Source organism: Bubalus kerabau, chromosome 2, assembly GCF_029407905.1.
Source record: "Bubalus kerabau isolate K-KA32 ecotype Philippines breed swamp buffalo chromosome 2, PCC_UOA_SB_1v2, whole genome shotgun sequence".
Lineage (NCBI taxonomy): Eukaryota > Metazoa > Chordata > Mammalia > Artiodactyla > Bovidae > Bubalus > Bubalus kerabau.
The window spans coordinates 203,675,950-203,694,762 of NC_073625.1; the positions used below are offsets into that span (position 1 = coordinate 203,675,950).

The 18,813-nt window shown below is 42.6% G+C and overlaps 1 protein-coding gene across 1 annotated transcript; it reads right to left on the reverse strand.

Moving 5' to 3' along the window:
* Positions 1-283: 283 nt before the first annotated feature.
* SGO1 (shugoshin 1) lies at positions 284-18,498 on the reverse strand. Its single transcript, XM_055570033.1, has 8 exons — positions 18,326-18,498; positions 16,763-16,915; positions 16,486-16,679; positions 12,490-12,566; positions 10,802-10,857; positions 9,533-10,294; positions 1,789-1,981; positions 284-1,566 (listed from the first exon to the last, which is right to left on the reverse strand). The coding sequence occupies exons 1-8, from the start codon at positions 18,474-18,476 to the stop codon at positions 1,464-1,466; spliced, it is 1,689 nt and encodes a 562-aa protein (XP_055426008.1). The 5' UTR covers positions 18,477-18,498; the 3' UTR covers positions 284-1,463.
* Positions 18,499-18,813: the final 315 nt, after the last annotated feature.

Here is an 18,813-nt window from a genome sequence, read left to right on the forward strand (position 1 = left end):
TCAAGGAGCGCAGGTGGGCATGGAGCTGCAGGAGAGAGCTTGAGGTCAGGGTTGGAAGAGGAAGCTGGGACACAGACACTGCTACCGGGACAGGGAGGCTCCCGTGAGAAGAGGAAAGAGAAGAGACACGCGAGGATGGCACTGTGACAGAGGCGATGACCACGGGCAAAGCCAAGGTTTGGGGGAGAAACGTCCAGGGAGGGTGAGAGCAGTGACGGCTGAGACAGAGACGACCCGAGAGACAGGATGTGTCTGTATTTAAAGACTGGAAAAAAACAAACTCACTGTCTTATACAAACTTTATTGCTCTCTAAACACGAATCAAAATTTATAGAAGTATATAAAAGTATGGGCTTCAAACTCTCAGAACTGAACTCTCATCGAATTTACTTTTTTCTTAGAAAGGTAAATTCTATTCTCTAATTAGGAACCTTGAGGAAATGAAGTCACACCAGGATCTACAGGCAGAGGCAGAGACCTCAAGCCAGCTGGTCCTCTCCGCGCAGCTGGAGCAGTTAAACCAGGCCAGACCCACTCCAGCTCGGGCCGCCGTCTACTCTCCACATCGGGGTCCCAGGTTGGCTGGGTTGCAAGCTGGCTTCACATCACCTGAGTCCCTGACTCGAGTGAATTCGTGGCTTCAGGTTTGAGCACACTTCACTTCTGCCGCTGGAGTGTCCCTCAGCCATGGACTTAGGAATTTGATCAAATGCACAAAAAAGGTCCTGGCTTTCACACATTTAACATTTGGCATTTTTGACTAAACAAGGAACTATTCTGACAGGCCATGACGCAGTAATTTGTGATTTTGCTAACTCATCACTTTCAACAATGGGCACGTGGCACTGTGGGTTTAGAGGCAGTCACTTGCCCAGTCCCTGAGCCTAAGCAACCTCCAGTTCTCTAATCACGATCTCAAACACATTCTGTCTGAAAAAAATCAAATACAGCGATGGTATAAGGAACCCACAAACAGCTCAGTGTATACTCTACTGTGAACGACAAGGATTCATTTTATTCAAACACTGTACAGAGTTTCAAAAGGTCTTCAGTCTGTCTTCAAAAATTCATTCAATCATAGTACTACCCACTTAAGGGAAGAAAAGATGCCTTATAACGAAAACATCTTAATTTGGAGAAACATGATTAATTTCCTAATGTTGGTATAAGATACATCAATTAAGTTTTTGGCAATATAAAAAAATCTAAACTATGATAGTGCTTGAGTCCAATTACTTATAGCTAGAAGAAAAATAAACCAAATGTATCAAAGGTTTAGGAAGACACATCACTTTTGAAGTACAGTTTTGAAGACATGTTCATGATCTATAGACTTGTGAAGAGAATATTCTATGGCAATAGTTCAACCGTTCGAGCACTGTTACAGATTCCCTCCTGGCGCCACAGAAGTGGGTGCAGGATGAATTTCAATAGCATCTAACACAGGCTTCATTGTACTTGCTTCACATTTTTTTTTTAGAACAGTGTCTGGAATCTTTTTTCTGCTTGAAAATAGGCGAATTCAAGAAACACAAATCCGTGAAAGGGTCCCCTCTCCTCAGTTTCCTGTAAGAGCAGAGAGAACTCTTAAGCATGAGGATAAGCATCCCAATACTAACTTACTCTTCAGTTTAAGTTTATTGTAGATCATGCCATTGTTAATATTCTCACTTCAGTTTTTCATCAAAACAGTGTATTTCAAATAAGGCTCACCCTTTAATGAAGCTCTGTAACCTTACTCTCCCAGAGGTGTCATTAAAAGTGAATTCCCACAAGCCAAATACTTACGAAGCGAGCGTGGGTTCCTTATAGTTCACCACGGCAGCTGTGCACCTGCGTTTACGTAAAGACACTGGTGGGCTTTCTACATTCTTTTTTGGAGAAAGAGAAAGCTTTCTGGTTTTCATCACAGGATACAAAGGGACATTCGTGATATCCTTCAGGGTAAAATGAGGCGACTGGGGAGCTTCAGGTAGTGCACCTACAAAAACAAGAACAAGTTTTATTGAGTACGCTTCCAAAAACCAGACAAACACAGGGACTGAAGCCATGTGATTACACACCTTAGATGCATCCAAAATCTGCAGAGGAAGGAAAACTCCCAAACTCATTCTACAAGGCCACCCTCTCCCTGACACCAAAATCAGACAAAGATACACAAAAAAAGAAAATCACAGGCCAATATCACTGATGAACATAGATGCAAAAATCCTCAACAAAATTCTAGCAAACAGAATCCAACAATACTCTGAAAGGATCAGGGCTTCCCTGGTGGCTCCTGTAATGTAGGAGATGCAGGTTCAATCCCTGGGTGGGGAAAAAAGAGCCCCTGGAGTAGGAAATGGCAACCTATTTACGATAAAAAACTCTCCAGAAAGTAGGCTTAGAAGGAACATACCTCAACACAATAAAGGCCATAGACAACAAACCCACAGTAAACGTTATTCTCAACAGTGAGAAACTGAAAGCATTTCCTCTTAATATTGGGAACGAGACAGGCTGCCCATTCTCGTCATGATTATTCAATGTACTTTTGGAAGTCCTGGCCATAGCAATCAGAGAGGAAAAAGAAATAAAAGAAACCCAAATCAGAAAAGAAGTAAAACTCTATTTGCTACTATACACAGAAAACCCTAAAGATTCCACCAGAAAATTACTAGAGCTAATCAATGAATACAGAAAGTTGCAGGATACAAAACTGGCACAGAAATCCCTTGCATTCATACACACTAACAATGAAAAATCAGAAAGAGAAATTAAGGAAACAATTCCATTCACCACTGCAACAAAAAGAATACCGAGGAATAAACCTACCTAAGGAGACAGAAGTCCTGTATGCAAACAACTAAAACACTGATGCATGAGATCAGAGATGACGAGTGGAGAGATACACCACGTTCTTGGATTAGAAGAACAATATTATGAAAAATGACTATACTACCCAAAGTAATTACAGATTCAATGCAATCCCTAATCAAATTGCCATTTGTATTTTTCACAGAACAAAAAATTTCACAATTTATATGGAAACACAAAAGTCCCCAAATAGCCAAAGCAATCTTGAGAAAGAAGAATGGAGCTGGAAGAATCAACCTTCCTGACTTCAGACTATCCTACAAAACTACAGTCATCAAGCCAATATGGTACTGGCACAAAAACAGAAACATAAATCAATGGAACAAGACAGAAAGCCCACAGACAAACCTACGCACCTATGGGTACCTTTTTTTTGACAAAGGAGGCAAGAATACACAATAGAGAAAAGACAGCCTCTTCAACAAGTGGTGCTGGGAAAACTGGATAGCTACACGTGAAAGAATGAAACTAGAACACTTTCTAATACCATCTATCCATGGGATTCTCCAGGCGAGAATACTGGAGTGGATTGCCATTTCCTTCTCCAGAGGAGCTCCCTGACACAGGGATCAAATCCAGGTCTCTTCCCTTGCAGGCAGATTCTTTTGTCTGAGCCACCAGGGAAGCCCTTCTAATACCACACACAAAAAAATAAACTCAAAATACATGAAAGATTTAAATATAAGGCCAGAAACTATAAAGCTCTTAGAAGAAAATACAGGCAGTACATTCATTGACATACATCACAGCAAGATCCTCTGTGACCCACTTCCTAGAGTAATGGAAATAAAAACAAAAGTAAACAAACGGGACTTAATAAAACTTAAAAGCTTTTGCACAGCAAAGGGAGTCACTCAGTTGTGTCCGACTCTTTGTGACCCCATAGAGTTCTCCAGGCCAGAATACTGGAGTGGGTAACCATTCCCTTCTCCAGGGGATCATCCCAAACCAGGTCTCCTGTACTGCAGGCAGATTCTTTACCAGCTGAGCCACCAGGGAAGCCCAAGAATACTGGAGGGTGTAGCCTATCCCTTCTCCAGGGGATCTTCCTGACCCAGGAATTGAACCAGGGTCGCCTGCATTGCAGGTGGATTCTTTACCAGCTGAGCTACCAGGGAAGCCCTCCAAAGGGAAAAGCAACGGAAACGATAAACAAGATTAAAAGACAACCCTCAGAATGAGAAAAAATAATTGCAAACAAAACTGACAAAGGATTAATCTGCAAAATATACAAGCAGCTCACACAGCTCAATACCAGAAAAACAGAAGACCCAAGCAGACTTTTCTCTAAAGACGACATAAACAGATGGCCAACACACACATGAAAAGATGACATTGCTCATTATTAGAATGAGGTATCACCTCACACCAGTCAGAAAGGCCATCATTAAAAAATCTACAACCAATAAATTTGCAGAGATATGGAGATATACATTCCCACCACTGGGAATGTAAACTGATACAGCCACATACAAAGCACAGTACGGAGTTTGCTTAAAAAACTAGGAATAGAACTACCATATGATCCAGCAATCCCACTACTGGGCTATACCCCGAGAAAACCGTAACTGGGAAAGAGATGCATGTACCCCAGTGTTCAATGCAGCACTTTGTACAATAGCTGGGACACGGAAGCAGCCTAGATGTTCATCAACAGGTGAATGGATACAGAAATTGTGGTACATGATGATGCTGTGAAAAGTGCTGCACTCAATATGCCAGCAAATATGGAAAACTCAACAGTGGCCACAGGATTGGAAAAGGTCAGTTTTCATTCCAATCCCAAAGAAAGGCAATGCCAAAGAATGCTCAAACTACCGCACAATTGCAGTTATCTTACACGCTAGTAAAGTAATGCTCAAAATTCTCCAAGCCAGGCTTCAGCAATATGTGAACCATGAACTTCCTGATGTTCAAGCTGGTTTTAGAAAAGGCAGAGGAACCAGAGATCAAATTGCCAACATCTACTGGATCATCGAAAAAGCACGCGAGTTCCAGAAAAGCATCTATTTCTGCTTTATTGACTATGCCAAAGCCTTTGACTGTGTGGATCACAATAAACCGTGGAAAATTCCGAAAGAGATGGAAACACCAGACTATCTGACCTGTCTCTTGAGAAACCTGTATGCAGGTCAGGAAGCAACAGTTATAACTGGATGAGGAACAACAGACTGGTTCCAAATAGGAAAAGGAGTATGTCAAGGCTGTATATTGTCACCCTACTTATTTAACTTCTATGCAGAGTACATCATGAGAAACACTGGGCTGGAGGAAGCACAAGCTGGAATCAAGATTGCCAGGAGAAATATCAATAATCTCAGATATGCAGACGACACCACCCTTATGGCAGAAAGTGAAGAGGAACTAAAAAGCCTCTTGATGAAGGTGAAGGAGGAGAGTGAAAAAGTTGGCTTAAAAGCTCAACATTCAGAAAACGAAGATCATGGTATCTGGTCCCATCACTTCATGGGAAATAGATGGGGAAACAGTGGAAACAGTGTCAGACTTTATATTTTTGGGCTCCAAAATCAATGCAGATGGTGATTGCAGCTATGAAATTAAAAGACGCTTACTCCTTGGAAGGAAACTTATAACCAACCTAGACAGCATATTAAAAAGCAGAGACATTACTTTGCCAACAAAGGTCCATCTAGTCAAGACTATGGTTTTTCCAGTGGTCATGTATGGATGTGAGAGTTGGGACTATAAAGAAAGCTGATCGCCGAAGAAGTGACGCTTTTGAACTGTGGTGTTGGAGAAGACTCTTGAGAGTCCCTTGGGCTGCAAGGAGATCCAACCAGTCCATCCTAAAGGAGATCAGTCCTGGGTGTTCACTGGAAGGACTGATTCTGAAGCTGAAACTCCAATACTTTGGCCACCTCATGTGATGAGTTGACTCATTGGAAAAGACCCTGATACTGGGAGGGATTGGGGGCAGGAGGAGAAGGGGACAACAGAGGATGAGATGGCTGGATGGCATCATCGACTCGATGGATATGGGTTTGGGTAAACTCTGGGAGCTGGTGATGGACAGGGAGGCCTGGCCTGCTGCGATTCATGGGGTTGCAAAGAGTCGGACACAACTGAACTGAACTGATTGATACCACTGAAAGTTACTCAGCCTTAAAATAGGACACATTTGAGTCAGTTTTAATGATGTGGTTGAACTTAGAGCCTACTGTACAGAGTGACGAAAGAAAGATATTGTATACTGACACACGTGTATGGAATCTACAAGGGTGGTACTGATGAACTTATTTGCGGGGCAGCGATGGAGACAGACCTAGAGAACAGGGTTGTGGGCGTTGTGGGAGGAGCTGAGAGCGGCAGGGAGACGCACATCAGCACGTGTAGACAGAGCCCCGCGCCAGTGCTCTGCACAACCTGTGGGGTGGGGTAGGCTGAGAGATGGGGACGAGGGGGACACGCGGACGCCTGTGGGTGATTCATGCTGGTGTGGGGCAGAAGCCAGCACAACACTGTAAAGCAAGTATCTTCCAGTAAAAAAAAGTACACAAAATCCAGCATTTTATAATATAGGTTTTTAAAAACTTGTTCATCTTTTCCTCTCGGTATAACACTGAAATAATTATTGTGGCTGTAAAGAACTTACTAAAACAATAGCTTACTGAAACTTAAAATTCTTAAAAATTTAAAGAAAAAAATGAAAATTCTTCCATGATAGCTAGGGCACAATGAATTAGTTTCAACTATGCAACTTCACTTAGTCACACCTTATTCTTGAGAATTATCCAGGTCTCTATCGCTTTTAATTCCAACGGTTATCATCAACTGACTTCTTACAGTCTCAGAAAGCCACTCAAGTGCCTTCTATTCTCCACAGTGCTAACGGAAAAACCCAAGTGAGCTTTTTGGCCAACCAAATACTAAATAAAAGAGAATTCTAAGTCATAGTCTCTGTGTAAACCAGGAGAAACAGGGTTCCCTCTAGTAAAGCTTTCCAGCTGGTGCTAGGAATAAAGAATCCACCTGCCAAGGTAGGAGATGTGGGTTCGATCCCTGGGTATCCCCTGGAGGAGGAAACGGCAACCCACTCCAGTATTCCTGCCTGGAGAATCCCAGGATAAGGAAGACTGGCGGGTTACAGTCCACGGGGGGACAGAGTTGAACATGACTGAGCATGCACGTGTGCTAATAAAGCTGGAAGATTAAAAAGTTAGCCAAAGTTTTTCCTATCAGAAACATCCAAGTTATTCTACCTGGAGCTACAGCTATATTGGGAGACAGGTACCCAGCACACAGTAAGAACACGACAAGGCAGATAATCTCTTAAAATTGCTTTAAAAAGCAAATTCTTTCCCAGGAAAAACTAAACTTTAACTGTAAAATGATTTTATGTTTAATAACCACTGTTCAGGGCTACCTGGGTTTCAGATATTCTGCCTTTCTTGTCTCTACATAAACAAATTGTACTATGCTAATTATTCCAACTTTTGGTTTGGAAACTATGGTTAAACAACATCAGATCAGTTGCTATGTTCTGGAATAAAGCTTCTAAAACTTTTACCCATATATCAATCTTCCAGGAAATTTGTTAAAAAGATACAGATGTGATTCAAGGATGTAGGGTATGGCATGAGATTCTGCTTTTCTAAGAAGTTTCCAGGTGATGCTGAAGGTCTGGGGACCAAACTCTGAGTAACACTAGTGCTTTTTTCCTTTAAAAACTTATGAAAATTTAAGTACACAAAGATGGAGAGAACAGTATGGGCCCCCATTTACCCAGCTTCAATAATTATCAACATTTGGCCAATCTTGTTTGATTTACTCTAAAATCATTACAGCATACTTCTTAAAAGAGATATTTGCATGCTACCAATGGGGAAACCAGAGAAGGCAATGGCACCCCACTCCAGTACTTTGGCCTAGAAAATCCCATGGATGGAGGAGCCTGGTAGGCTGCAGTCCATGGGGTCACTAAGAGTCAGGCACGACTGAGCGATTTCACTTTCACTTTTCACTTTCATGCATTGGAAAAGGAAATGGCAACCCACTCCAGTGTTCTTGCCTGGAGAATCCCAGGGACGGGGAAGCCTGGTGGGCTGCCGTCTATGGGGTCGCACAGAGTCGGACACGACTGAAGTGACTTAGCAGTAGCAATGGGGAAACAGTGGAAACAGTGGCTGACTTTATTTTTTGGGGCTCCAAAATCACTGCAGATGGTGACTGTAGCCATGAAATTAAAAGACGCTTACTCCTTGGAAGAAAACTTATGACCAACCTAGACAGCATATTAAAAAGCAGAGACATTACTTTGCCAACAAAGGTCGTCTTGTCAAGGCTATGGTTTTTCCAGTGGTCACGTGTGGATGTGAGAGTTGGAAAGCTGAGTGCAGAATTGATTCTTTTGAACTGTGGTATTGTAGAAGACTGTTGAGAGTCCCTTGGACTGCAAGGACATCCAACCAGTCCATCCTAAAGGAAATCAACCCTGAATCTTCATTGGAAGGACTGAGGCTGAAACTGAAGCTCCAATACTTTGGCCACCTGATGCAAAGACCTGACTCACTGGAAAAGACCCTGATGCTGGGAAAGACTGAAGGCGGAGAAGGGGACGACAGAGGATGAGATGGGTGGATGGCATCACTGACTCAATAGACATGAGTTTCAGTAAACTCTGGGAGTTGGTGATGAACAGGGAGGCCTGGCGTGCTACAGTCCATGGGGTCGCAAAGAGCTGGACACCACTGAGTGACTGAACTGAACTGTACCACCTAACTGGGCTTCCCTGGTGGCTGAGCTGGTAAAGAATCTGCCTGTAGTGCAGGAGACCTGGGTTCGATCCCTGGGTTGGGAAGATCCCCTGGAGAAGGGAATGGCAACCCACTTCAGTATTCTTGCCTGGAGAATCCCATGGACAGAGGAGTCTGGTGGGCTACAATTCACAGGGTCACAAAGAGTCAGATATAACTGACTAACACCATCCTAACAACCGTAACAGTGCTGTTATGGGGATCAAATGAGCTAGCATAACAGCATTTTGAGAATGATAAAACTTGCCTGTTTATGTTTGCACACTAACTATTAATACAGTTCCCAGATGAGAATCTTTGTGGGCAGCAGCAGGCTGTATTGTCAATATTTGGACTACTTTCTGATCTAACCAATAAAAGCAAGATTTTCTAAGCCACAGTTTTTAGATGTTTTACACATGTCTTATAAAATACTACTAAGGAATTGAGGAAAAGGTTTTCTTGGTCTTATTAGGCCACCTTCACGAATAGAAAATTCTTTTAAATTCTGGATCCTGTCAAGTTGACGATAAAGCAAAGTCATTAAAATCACAGGTTGCTGGATTTAAGTTCGATTTCATTTTCGGGGGATGTTTCAGAGGAGTGCATAATAGGCATTTTAATTCAACCTAACTTACAACTTTCCTTGCTTTGGAAGGTTTCATTTACTGAAAGTAAAAACACTCTCTCCATGACAAGTACTATTTGTTTTTAAAGAGGATTTAAATTAGCTTAAAGTATGTCAAAGCTACACACTGTGGTTTGCACCCCCAGTCCCCCACTATTTAATTTTTCCCAAAGAGACAGATGGTAAGTCTATAACCTCCTCCAGGGAAGCAGATGGTAAATGCTAGTATGTAAGTACCAGGAGTGATCATTTATCATAAACATCAAGAGTGCAGGCAAACAAGTAAATCACTTACCAGGAGGCGTCTCCATTGTCTCAGAGCCCCCATGTCTCAGTGCTCGTTTAGGCCGAGGCCTGGGGACAGGACTCCTGGTTGATTCACTGCTGAGAACTGGACTGGACTTGCATGTGGGAACATAGAGGTCATCAGAATCATCTCCTGAACAGCTTGATTCACAGATGCTCACATCAGATTCATTGTTGGTTTCTTCTCTTGTAGCATCATTGCACACTTTTTGCCGGAAAGGAGTAAGGTGAACACCTTCTTCCAAATTAAAATTGTAAGCGTCACAGGAGGTGACAGTTTTATTTTCACTTTTGCTCCCTTTATACTTTGATACAGATTTTGATTTCCCCCTTTTGTTAGCTTTCGCTTTTCCTTTTCTTTCTTTGGCACCTCTGTGCTTGCTTTTAGTTTGTTGTGATTTATAGTCATAAGCATCTTTCTTTGTTTTGGTAGATCGTCCTGGGTGAACCAGCCTTGGGGATAAGTAAATCTGACTCCTGCTGTACCGACAAACACTTTGTTCTACGTTTTCAGGTATCCGTGTGCCTATTGGCGGGTCTACAAATCTAATCCTTTCTAGTTCCAAAGAGTCCTCTGACAAATGACTGATTCCAAAATCATCCACAGCACTCGTCTGACATGGACTGTTAATGTATTTCTTTAAACCACGACGGAGAGATATAGTTCTAGGTAAGACAATATCAGTTGACTTATCTTCACTTGAATCCAAATCAAATCCTGGTCTGTCTTGAGAAATAGTAGGTACTGGCTCTGAGAATTAAAAAAATAAAATAAATGAGAAAAACAGGTTCACTTTATGGAAATTTAAATTAAGAATGTTAGAATTCAAAGTTAAAAATGGAACTAATGAAAATTCTTTCTGTAGTTTTCCATTTACTCTAAATAAATGAAAATCTGGGGAGCTTACTATGTACTTCCTTTTGACTGTCTACACCTATATATTCCAAGGCTGTTACAAGGATTAGGTAAGGTAACGTATGTTCAGTGCCTCACAGAGCAGCACGTCGCAGCTCAGCCAACTGCAGCCACGGTTGTAACCAAGGTTTCTGGCTACAGATTTGGAAAAACAAAAATGGATGGATTTTAAAACCCTTTTGTGATTCTGTGTAAAACAGATAGATATTTGCTTTGAGCAGAATACCAGATGAGCAGATCTTAAAAGGTAAAAAAAACAAAAATTAGAGAAATTTAATTGCTACATGTTCTCAAAGATCTCATCGTGCCTTAACGGTATTTTTAGATTTTCACTTGAATTACCTTCTCCTTGGAATGATTCTTCTTGTCCTGGACAGTCAGCACCCTCAAGCACTTGCCTTAGAAAGTACCAATAAAAAATAAAAAACTTAAAACAGTTATGCAATAAAAGAATTTAAGATTTTCTACAAAGTTTTTTTCTTTTAGTAACATTTCATAATTCCATTCTATATCAGTATATCTGTTCTGTATCAAAGGAAACCAAAAAACACTGATGATGATGACATGGAAGCAGATTTGTTATGACTGATATTCAACTCCCCCTAGGAGGAGCACATCAAACTGAACAGTTTCTCCTGAACACTTTCCCTAACTCATCATTTTATTTAACTGGAGAAATAGCCAATCAGATTGATGTATAAACTACATTAAAAGAAATTCAGTTAGATGCCTCTTCCGGAGCCTACTGTGTCATTAGCCAAGCTGTGATTTTCTTCGGTACAACATACTTTTGTGGCATTTACCTACTGACTCCTCTGAATTCACACTGTTCATTTTCTTTAAAAAATTTTGTCCCTTTGGTTCATGGAATAAGAAATTTCCATTTTTATGCTTTAATATGGCCATTTCATTCTAATTTTATTCTTTTTTTTTCTATACAAAATTTACCCCTCTAGACATCAAAACTTAAGTACAAGTTGTGGAAATAGAGTAATAGCAACCAGTCAATAACAATTTTAGAAATCTTATAAAAACTCAATTACCTCATCTTACTTTTTGGCCATCACATAAATATTGCATCAGATCTTAACATTCAACAGTTTAAAAACTACTCATGATTAAAATTAACATGGGGACAGAAATCACAGTAGTGATTACTTCCACAAGGAGAGGGGCACAAAGGCACAAACTCAAAAGGGACATGAAGGAATGGTTTATGACAGGAGCTCTCACCTGGGGACAGTTAACCTGCCCACTCTCCCCTGGGTCCTCAGAACGCCTGGCAATGTCTAGACACACCTTTGGTTCTTACAACTATTAGAGGCGGTTGCTGTTGGCATTTGGTGGGTCGAGGCCGAGGATGCTGCTAAATGCCCCACAGTGCTTAGGACCAAGCCCACAACAAAGAATGATCCAGTCCAAACAGTCAGCAGTGCTCGGCTGAGAAATCCTGGCCAGAGCAATGGCAATGCTCTGCACTTGAACCCAGGTTTCAGCTCACAGGTGTATGTATTAGTCCAACTCACTGCACTCTGTAATTGAGATCTGTGCATTTGACTAATCTAATTTTATTTCAGTAATTTATAAGCAAACACATAAAGTACCCTAATTCAAGAGAAGGAGTATATGAGGTCTGATGGTATTTCAGAACCAACTGGATAAGCGAGTCAGTGTGACAATTTGTTAAATATGGTAGTTGATTAGATTTCTTTTCTAAACCAGACTATTTGTGTTACTGGCAAAATAACCAACATTTGAATATCCAATTCTTAGAATAAAAACACGATACAAGAAAAATACAAATGAAGCTTCAAGAAAAGCTTCTTATCCCTAGACATCAAACAGTAACTCAATAGAAGAAAGCTTTGGTGTGGCTATATAGGACAGAATTTCCACATATCAAAATTTTCTTAAATACATTCTTGAGAGAGTACCAGACTTCAAATACATGAGTCAGTCTGATGCTAATTTCCTTGCACAAATGGATCACAGTTACATATTTACTGGTGAGAATAATAATGGATACTAACGGTAGACGCTCCACAGATGAATCCCTGCAGTTGCTGTCACTATTGGAGTCCATTCCAGAGGGACATAATTCTAGGTTCTGTTAATGTATTAAAACAAAGAAAACACTGGTACAACCAAGATATTCACAACAAAGCATTCATTTACTCAACAATAGATACTTACTGATTGTCTGCTATGGTCCCAGGGACTGTTCTAGGAACTGAATCCATAACTAGAAAACAGAATAAGTACTACCCTCTTAAAGCTTACAATCTAGCATAGGGAGAGAAAATGTAAAAAAGCTAGTAGTCATAAATGCAATGGAGGAAATATTTACTCAGGGTGAAATGGCAGAGTAACTGATGTCTGGCGGGCTTTGAGGTGGGATAATTTTCATCTGAAATCTGAAGAAATGCAAAGAGCCAGCCACTTGAAGGAGAAGCACTGGGAACAGAAAATACAAGTCATGATGTAGGAAAACCCTTGCTGTGTTTAGGAAAGAAGGCCACTGGGGCTGGAACAGTCACAGGAAAGACCAGGAGGAGGTGGGCAGAGGCCAGATGATGCAGGGCCTGAGGGCCATGAGTTTGACTTTTTTTTTTTCTTTCAGAAAAAGACCAGTCTCTTGGTGGGTGACACAGGTTGGGCATGGACCCCAAGGCAGTTGCCCACCTAAAGGGAGGCCCCCCGACAAGACACTCTGCGAGGCCTGCTCTTCTGGCCCCAGCTGGTTGGCTCTGGATGGGGTTTGGGGCGCCCGTGGCACACACCGAGAAGTCATTTAAATATTAAGCAGGGAAGTAAAATGATCTAAGTTTTAAAAAGATGAAGCAGACCACCATGTGACACAGGGGCTGAAAAGGCCAAGGCGCAGCAGCTGGGAAGCCGCATGTCAGTCAAGCAGGACACGCCCACCTGGACTGAGTCCTGCAGCTGAGAAGGTTTGGCCTAGAAGGTTTCGGGGTAACAAAGTGTGCTCGCATTGAATAGGGGTGGAGGTAGGGACAGTGAGCGAGAGGGAAGCTTCTCGTGGTTCTGACTTGGCCAAGCAGCTGGGCTGCCTTACTGAGCCAAGCAAGACTTATATAGGGAGGCAGAAGTCCACAGTATCTTTGGGAGGGGGAAAAAGTAGTTTATACTTTGTACAAAGTATGTTTGAGATTCTTTATAATACTTAAGTGAATATATCAAGTAATAACCGTGTGTGTGTAGATCTTGAGCTACAAACTTGGAAGTCACCAGCAGGCAGACAATATTTAAAGCTGTGGGAAGGGATACAGTGGGTCTAGGACAACTGATGTTTAGGAGTAAAGAAGAAGCCAGCAAGAGAGACGTACATGGAACAGTCAGAAAGGTAAACAAGGAGATTATGATGGTAAGAAAGCTGAGATCAAAGTACTTCCAACAAAGTCATCCCTGGACCATAGTAGTACTTCAAGGCCAACAAGAAAGAAAAGTGACCAAAGTTACTGACTTTGGTAACACAGAGGTTTTGGTGACCCAGATATACAGTGATAATAGAATGGTGGGGATCAAAGTCTGACACAGAGTTCAAATGTGAATGGAAGCTGAGGAAGGGAAGACAGTAAGTGCTCTGTTCTCTTTGGAAAAGTTCTCCTGCGAATGGAAGCAGAGAAATGAGGAGAGAGCAGAATGAGATCAGGAGAGGTTCCATTTATTTTCTTTTCCTCTTAAGGTGAGAGAGATACTAAAGCACATTTGTACATAACTGGAACAATTGGGTAGAGGGAGATAAATGCTGGATGAGAGTGCAAACTTTCAGGAGCAAAGTCCTAGAGGAGAAGAAAACAAGAGAATCGGATCACACAGGGAGGGACTGGCCTTGGATAGGAGCAGACACTTCGGCCAATGGCACCAGAAGGAAAAGGAGAGACAGCGTAGACCCAGGCAGATGTGTATAAATAGATGTGTGTCAGGGAAACAAGAGGCCCAGTCTGATTCCTTAAAAGTCATTCTGATTCAGTGCAGTTGTTTTATGAAATTTGATGGACAAACAATATACAGACATTATAATGAATAGGTTGAAACTGTTCATCAGAAATACAACTGGAAACTTAATCCTGTTAATAAAAGTTTTAAGTTGATTATCAATACAGCTAATGTTCTAAAGCTAGTATTACTGAAGGTAAATAAAGGCGGATATTTAACTACAGAGAGATATAAAATTTTACAAGATCCATAATAAAATGTAAGAAACGCTATTAGTACTTTCTAATTAATCCTTAAAAGGCAAGATAATTATTGGTAGGCAAGAAATAAAAACATTCTCATTACAGCATTTTAAGCTTCTCTATCACTACAAATTGACTTGATAAACAAGGACGCACAAGTACACAATGACAGCTGAGAGCAAGTGACACATCAAACGGGGCAGAAAACAAACGGATGTTTAAATGCTAATACTCTCACTTAGCAACTAACACTATCTTTTAATACTAAAAATTCATTGATCAATGTCCAAAGGTCTATAATAAAAGAATTTTTTCACCAGTTTTTGTGATTATCTTATTGAATATTCACTTGACACTATTCTGTGTGATTTCAGCAAAAATCTGAAAAGGGAAGAGGAAGATTCAAATGTCTTTGGAGAAATGTTTTGCCTCACTAGTTGACCAAAGAAAAAAATTAGGAAAGATTACATTTTGAGGGAAAAAAGTTTTTTTTTTTTTTTTAAATAATCTAACCCGTACACGAAGGTTAAATAAAAAAACAATCTAATCTTTATAGGTAATTCTCTATCACACTACAATGCATATTGCATGTGTGTGTATACATTCTATGTATTATACACAGAAGAGATAGGCAATCACCTTAGCTGCAGGGAAGCAAGAACTCTTTCACTGGCCCCTGCTCTAGGTGGAGAGGACTTGCCTCCGTTCTCGAGTGCCCGCCCTGCACAGCTCCGGCCTCTGCCGCCCTCGTGCCGGCACAGCCGTCCTCGCTGGTATGGCAAGCAGACGGGCACCTAAGTGTTTCCACCCGACTTCTTTCTCTGCCCCATGGAGCGTCCCTGGCAGTGGCCTTTAGGAAATGAGAGGAGACTGACCCAGAGAAGATCCTAAACCAAACTTTCTCCATGTGTTGCTTTGGCTGGCCTTTCTACACACCCCTGGACACAAACAATCAGATTAAAAAGCTGACAGCAAAATGTTCAAGATATTTCCTGTTTGGCAGTTAATGTATAGTTGTCCTGAAGGAAATCAGTCCTGAATATTCTTTGGAGGGACTGATGCTGAAGCTGAAACTCCCATACTCTGGCCACCTGATGCAAAGAGCTGACTCATTGGAAAAGACCCTGATGCTGGGAAAGACTGAAGGTGGGAGGAGAAGGGGATGACAGAGGATGAGATGGTTGGATGGCATCACTGACTCGATGGACATGGGTTTGGGTAGACTCTGGCAGTTGGTGATGGACAGGGAGGCCTGGCGTGCTGAGGTTCACGGTGTTGCAGAGCTGGATACGACTGAGTGGCTGAACTGAACTGTCCTAACTTAGCCAACTAGTAGGTAAAAAGGATTCTCCATAAAGCACTTAACTACTTCTCATCTCCCCAATTCAGGCAGTCCTTACATAACCCCACTGGTGTAGCAAAACTACATAGAAAAGCTAGGATTAACAGCACTGATTAAAACTTCTGCATGACTCTGCTTCCACTACCACTTCCAGACCTTCAGCTTACTTGCCCTCCCTTTGACTCAGTTTGCTGACCATTCAAAGGGTCTGGCCATGCAAGAGACTAAACTATTTCTTTTATACCTTGTCTTGCTACACTCTTTCAGAAGCAAGTTATAGGGGTATTACCAGTACGCTTGAAGCATTCTTAACTGGCCACACACAACTACGGGGCTACAGCACTGAGAAAAGATGTTCTGCCCAATTCACTAACAACAGAGCTATCAGGATAATTAATTTAAAAAACACAATTGATCTAAATTGATAATTTAAGGCTTTAACATTTTCTTCCTAAGAAATCCAGCCTTCCCGATGAAAATACCTGAGCAGGATCTTCTGTCTGTTGTGACGTAAGTTTATTTCTCAGTGTGTACAGCTGGTAGCTGAGGAGGTAACACTCTCTCCGCAGCTTTAAGATGACATCGTGGGCTTCTTTCAGTTTGGACTTTTCATTTTCCAAAGCTAAGGCTAACATTCTGTTGTTGTCTTCATAGTTTAGCACTTTGGAAGTGTTGGCTAAAAGAAAATAAAATTTTTTTAAATCAGTAATTAAATCTAATCTTAAAAAGTGATGTACAGGAAACATGAAAGTCTCTTACTGATTGTTTGGCATGGCGCAATGATCAAAGACTTTCGTTTAACCTCTGTCAAATTTTTACTCCTTTTCTCTTTTATTTGTTTCTTTATGTCTTCAAGACTATCTTGAAAAGACTTTTTGAGGCATCTTTCCTTGGCCATCTTCTGCTCTAGGACTTTAAAAATAATAGAAATCATTTAATTTTTGAAGGGGTGGTATCAAATATAAAACAAAATTGAAAACAGGCTGAACATAAAAAATGATTAGACCCTTTGTAACTGCAGAATCAGCCCAAAGTAGATAGCTAATCTGGTAATAACCTACATTTTGCAGCTTTTAAATTACATTAATGTTTGTGGCATAATTTTATCCTCCTCAGGTACTTTATAGGAAAGGTTTAATCAATAAGATTTCCAACCCAAAGACTTTGTAATATGCCACTTATTAATTCTGTAACAAATTCTGGGGGCTTACTATATACTAGGCACTATCATGGCATCAGTATTTTGCTACTAAATACAGACTACTGTGCATGAACACCTTTGCCCTACATTGTACTTTGCAGATCTTAAAATTACAAAAAAAAAAAATTCGCATTTCCTATGGCAATCTATATACGTAAGTTTTCACTACAAAGCACGTCTTCATCTCCTCTGAGTTTGTCAAATGTTTTCCTGAACCTTACATTTTCTTGAGTATTTTCTCCAGGCGTTTCTTACTTTCCTCTGGGCTCTTAAATACAGATACTGTAGATTTCATTTAAATATTTTCTTTCTGCCAATACAGATACATATACTGGGATGCTTCCAGGCCAGCCAGGACAACTACTATTTTTAAAGCTTTGACATTAAGTGGGATGTATAAAACACCCTATCTACCACAAGGAAGTTTCTTTAGTTCAAACCTGGACATGTTTGCGAGCCAGACAAATTAGGCAACTAAGCAAGTTGGCTTAGTTATTTTAAAAGCACAGTCTATCTTAAAAACTTTCGTTCGTACATTAAGTCAACTTAAAATTAATAAGGAGATGAGCCCCGTCAGAAGTTTCCTTCCTGCCTGGGCCGACGGTCTTAAGAGGGGGTGTGGCGGCCAGCAGGGCTGGAGAAGTCAGGACAGGGCCGCACTGGATTCGGGTTTAGAGATGTGGAATCCAAAGAGCCAGGGCGGGAGCTCTCCACCCGTCGCCCCTGCCGCTGGGTGGCCGGCAGGACCGGCCAGTGCGGCTCTCCAGAAGGAGAAGCAGCCAAAGCGAAGGACGCCACCAGCTCAGGCTGCCGGCCTGCGGGCTCTTCCGCTCGAGCCTGGGCTTCAAATCCCGCGAACGCTTCACCTCCCGATCTCCGCGAAGCGGGAGGTTCAGGCCCCACCGAACAGAGGAGGAAGTCGGAGAGGGGCGCCGGCAGGGCAGGCCCCAGGCCCGAGCTTCTGGCCGCCGAACTAGAAGGACCGGGAGACCCCGCGGCGGGGGGCGCGGCACGACGACCCTGGGCCCGGAAAGCCGCGGCCCTCTTCCTGGAGAAGGCAGCCGGGGCGGGCAGGCGTGAGGCCCGCAGACCCGCCTCTCGCGGGACGCCCAGAACGGTACCTGGGCCACGGCTTCCGCCACAGCTGTCGCTCTGCTCACACCAGGCTCCGCGGGAAGGCACAGCCGCGCACGCCGGGACCTCCGAGACCCCAGCCTCAGACCCCGGGTTGCGCCGCCCTCCGCGTTCAAACTCTCCGCCGCGCGCGCCCATTGGCTGGCGGTCACGTGACGCGGCAGCCCTACCCGGCGTAAGCGAAGCCCCGCCCCCCGGGCGGTGTCGACTGACGCGATCTCGCGGGGATTGCGCCTTCGCGCGGCCGCGGCCGTTTCCCGCGGGGCGGAGTCTGTGTCTGGCGCTTTTCGGCCTCCCGCTGTGGGGCTTAGGGGGCGGAGCCACCATGACACCTTGAGGGGCGGGGACTTTAGGGAGTGAAAAGCTTCCGGTTTACTGGGCCCGCCGCCGGTCTTCGAGGTCGTGCGCAAGGGCTCCCTCTGGCGAGAAGAGTCGTCTTGGTGGTTTGCCGGCTGAAGCGTCAGCCCACTGCATG